General features: G+C 37.7%; 1 protein-coding gene across 1 annotated transcript; it reads right to left on the bottom strand.

The window, feature by feature from the left end:
• Positions 1-436: 436 nt before the first annotated feature.
• LOC120215479 (probable protein phosphatase 2C 27) lies at positions 437-3,598 on the bottom strand. The gene is made up of 4 exons (XM_039213158.1): positions 3,199-3,598; positions 2,528-2,722; positions 1,515-1,720; positions 437-1,010 (listed from the first exon to the last, which is right to left on the bottom strand). Exons 1-4 carry the CDS (start codon positions 3,388-3,390, stop codon positions 455-457), a joined length of 1,149 nt encoding a protein of 382 aa, XP_039069089.1. The 5' UTR covers positions 3,391-3,598; the 3' UTR covers positions 437-454.
• Between the last annotated feature and the right edge of the window lie 496 nt (positions 3,599-4,094).

Raw genomic sequence — 4,094 nt, 5'->3', positions numbered from 1 at the left:
CATTATAATAATTGGCATCATCTGTTCTTACTTTACTTGCACATGATTACTGCTGGGCAATGGCAGTTGCGTCATTGCATCTGGTGCGGAGCTTCAATAACCAATAATATATATATAAACCAAATGGTCAATGATAGCAATTATTTGATTCACTGAAAAACTGCTACAACATGCTCAGATTCAGTTTATTTACACAGGATGTGAGTAAGCAGATGAAGGAAAAAAGAAAGTAAAAAAGGGTTGAACTTCTAATCCTGCCAATCCCTACATGTACTACCTACCTGAGTTAACTCAGATGTGCAGGATTTAATAACTAGTAAAAAATCACATGCTAAGTATGCCCTTCAACGTCTACGGATGTTAGCCTGCAGCCGCATGGGAGAAACATGCCACCGCCATTTCAAGCTCCACCGTCTTTATGCACAGCCTCTTTTCATTTTTATCCACTGTTTCATCAGTTCCCGTCCAGCACACCCTTCAGAAAATTCAGTCCTTCCGCTGATATGCTCCTCCGGACACGGAATTGGGGTATTTCTAGTCGAGGTGGAGGGTCTGTGGAGAAACAAACCACGACTACTGTTAAATTGTCGCACGTGTTGCGTTTCAGTGCCTCCCTCACAAGCTCTCTTGAACATCTTTCAGGATCATTATGAAGCATCAGCTCCTTCCTTGTCATTGTCACTGCACACTGGCTACTCATAACATCCCACAGCCCATCGCATCCCATTATCAAGAATTCATCCTCCTCACTTAACTCTGTCTCCTGCAGCTCCGGCTCTGCACTTAAAGGACAGGCAGATCCTTTTGGGCCCTTCATGTACCAATCTCCGAGTGCTCGTGCCACAGATAATTGACCATTGAGGTAGCCATCATAAATTACACCACCAAGCTTCTCAATTCTTAGTCTTTCAGATGTGCAATTAGGTTTGTGGTCCTTGGACATTTCTATTGCTCTACCTCGCCTTCCCAACACAGCTCGACAATCCCCCGCATTTGCAATAATCAAGGTCCTGTTAAGAGAGTGTAATGTTAGTGTCTTAGAGATACATAATCCTTACTTTCTCAATACAACATTATAGACTCGCAAACGACTTTGTTTTGTTTATTCTCTACCTCCAAATTTATTTTGTTACGGCTTTCCCACTTGAATCATGAACACCATCTTAAGTTTCTAAGATGAATGGAATCCCAATTCTATTTAACATTGTAGGCAAGTTTTAGAACTTGCTTGAACGTCTTCTACAGAATTGCTTGCAATGTAAGAAAACACTTCAAATCATCCGCTTTTTGTATTTTTCTATATATTCCTTACATCAAACCTTTTGAATAAAACTACTAAATGTAAGATACCATGCTTGTTTCAATGCAGAACTTTTCATGTCATGACCTGACTAAGAACAAAATTAATAAATGTAATAAACCATGTCTTGTTTCAATGAAGACCTTATCATGCCATGACGTGGTGAACAATACCTAAAAGGAAAATTATTAGTGCAGAGCTGTTGTTAACTAACCTTCCGAAAACAAGCGCAATCAATGCAGTGGTGCCAGACGATATATCAAGAGAACTAGCATCTGCAAATGAGTAATCTGCTTTTAGAAAAGCGCTCTTTATTGCCCTCTCCACACAAATTGGAAAATGCGCGTCTTCAACTATGAATTTAAGGATATTCTTCCTAATATATAAGGCTGCATCTGTTCCACCGTGACCATCAAAAACCTGTCCAAATGCACTGGCAAGAATCAGTACATGAATATGAAAAACTATGATTCCAATGCCACCTTTTAAGGTAATAGTAAATGAGGGAACCAACAAAATATAATAGAAATGACATGTCTAGACACCTTAAACCTACCCATGAAGTAGCAAAGTAGGAGGCAGAAGATCAAAGGGAGAAAAGTACTATGAATTAATAACCATTCGGGGACAAAGGATTATGTACTTCAAAATTATGGTATCGCTAATGCAAGACCTAGCTGCAGTTTACAATGTCATAAATGATAAATGTACTATCTGAACTGATCATTTTCCTAGAAACCTGTGCCTGACACAACATTTTGGAATGGTTATGGAGGTATGATCCTCCAAATACATGGAAAAACTTAGGGGTTGGACACATAATTCTATATACTCCCAAATCCAGTTGACATAAGAAACTAATGCACACGGTTCCCAAGTCTTTCCCCTTTTTTTCCCTTTTGTTTCTCCTTTTGACCTGGTAAAATCTCTAGATTCCATTCTCTTTTTGAATGGAATGCGCTCCAAACACCGCAGCCAAACATTCCTCCGTATTAAACACACAGGTAAATCTAGTGAATGATATAGGCAGAAGCTTTATCAATGAAGAAACCTGCTTTTAACCGACTAACAACAACCTTACAACATATACAAGCTGAAGGAAGTGCATAAATTAAATACCATTAAATGAAGTTCCCTACTTGAAATGATAATTAAGAGGTTCAGTAAAAGATTACTTATTAAACACCCTCATCAGATCATATATGGAAGATTCTAACATGATCATACCCCGTAAAAAGCTCCAGGAGAAGGAACCTCTGCAGATGTCCCCAAATGTCCAATAAGATCATCTATGCAAATGTGTTCATCCTCCATATACTGTTTGGGTCCCATTTCGGCACAACTTCCTGATCGTAATACGGGCAAAAACTCGCTCTTTTCATCAGATGATGACTTGCGGACTATAATACCAATATCCAATTCCTGGAGAAGGAAAACGACGTGTGTGAGAAAAGGAAGGGAATATCGACTCTAGTTACTGCATGATTAAATAAGAGGAATGAAATTGCCAAATCTGATTCTATCTTCAGCCACTTCTGAATGATCATCCAACAAAACATCAGATGAAATCATTTTAAAATCTTGCTCTAGTTGAAAAGTTTCAACAAATTACAGTTACAGGATTTTCTGAACAAAATATGATCTTTCTTTCTCCTAAAATCTCGATCAAACTAGAGAAAGTGATGGAAGTTTATACAGAACAAATACAGGTCAGCTAGGCCTTAAGAACACCACTTAAGAATTGAAATGGATTACAATTATAAGTAACTTAAAAACTAATTAATAAGCGTTATGATAAAAGTTTAGATTTTATGTTCATTTAAAAAGTTCTTAAAGATCAGGCAGGCTCATGATATTCGATAATGATTGAAAGAGTGATCAGAAGAGATCGAACATACCAAGTTAGCCTCGGCAATTAGCTTCGCCGAACCCATGGAATGGCACATAACCGAGAGGTGGCGGGGAGGTTTACCAAGGGAGACACGTTTTACATTATCCAAATTTTCATTTTCCATGTCTGATACATCATCCTTACTATAACTATCTTCTGTGATTTCACATGGAGGTGAAAAATCCATATCCGCGGCCATATTCCTTTCCCGAACATAAATTAAAGATAAAAAACAAGCCCTTTCAAGTTTCAAACTCTAAAAAGCAATCCCTTTTCAAAATTCCCGGGGCAATGTCTCAAAGGTTCCAAACACAACCAAATCCTGAAGTAAATTCTCAAGAATCTTCCAAATCAAGCTTGAAGATTCAAGTATAGTCAAACTTAATTTCTTACCACAGATAAAATAACCCAGGCAATCAAATGCCTTGTCGAAATCTCAACCTTAGAGAATCTGATACTTTGCACATCAGGGTTCCATGGCAATGGTTCACAAATCTGTAAAAAAAACAATTCGTTGGGTAAAGATGTAGCATTTCTAAAATATGAAGAACCCAGAGTCAACTTAGAGATCAACTAACCTAACCCAGATTGGCATCAAAAGAAAGAAAGGGAAAAAAAACTTCATACGATAACTAAGCCTTGAATTACCTTTGGATCAAGCTATCCAACAGCCCATCTAAAATTTGGATTTTTACAATCACTGAAAACAGTTGCAGGAATTTATCCCCAAAAAAAAAAACCCAGATCATAGCATGAGAGAAAAATAAGTCTAATCCTCACAAAGGGTAAATATGATGATTCTCTGTGCTTTGTTCATACCCTTTTTTAGTTTTTTTTTTTTTCTGGGTAAGTTGATCCGAGGGATATAAAAAGAGAAATGGGGGGCAACAAAACAAAAGGTGA

This window comes from Hibiscus syriacus, unplaced genomic scaffold (assembly GCF_006381635.1).
Source record: "Hibiscus syriacus cultivar Baekdansim isolate YM2019G1 unplaced genomic scaffold, ASM638163v2 tig00110121_pilon, whole genome shotgun sequence".
Lineage (NCBI taxonomy): Eukaryota > Viridiplantae > Streptophyta > Magnoliopsida > Malvales > Malvaceae > Hibiscus > Hibiscus syriacus.
Note: the sequence above shows the minus strand (reverse complement) of the source record. Positions and strands in the feature narration are given on the sequence as shown.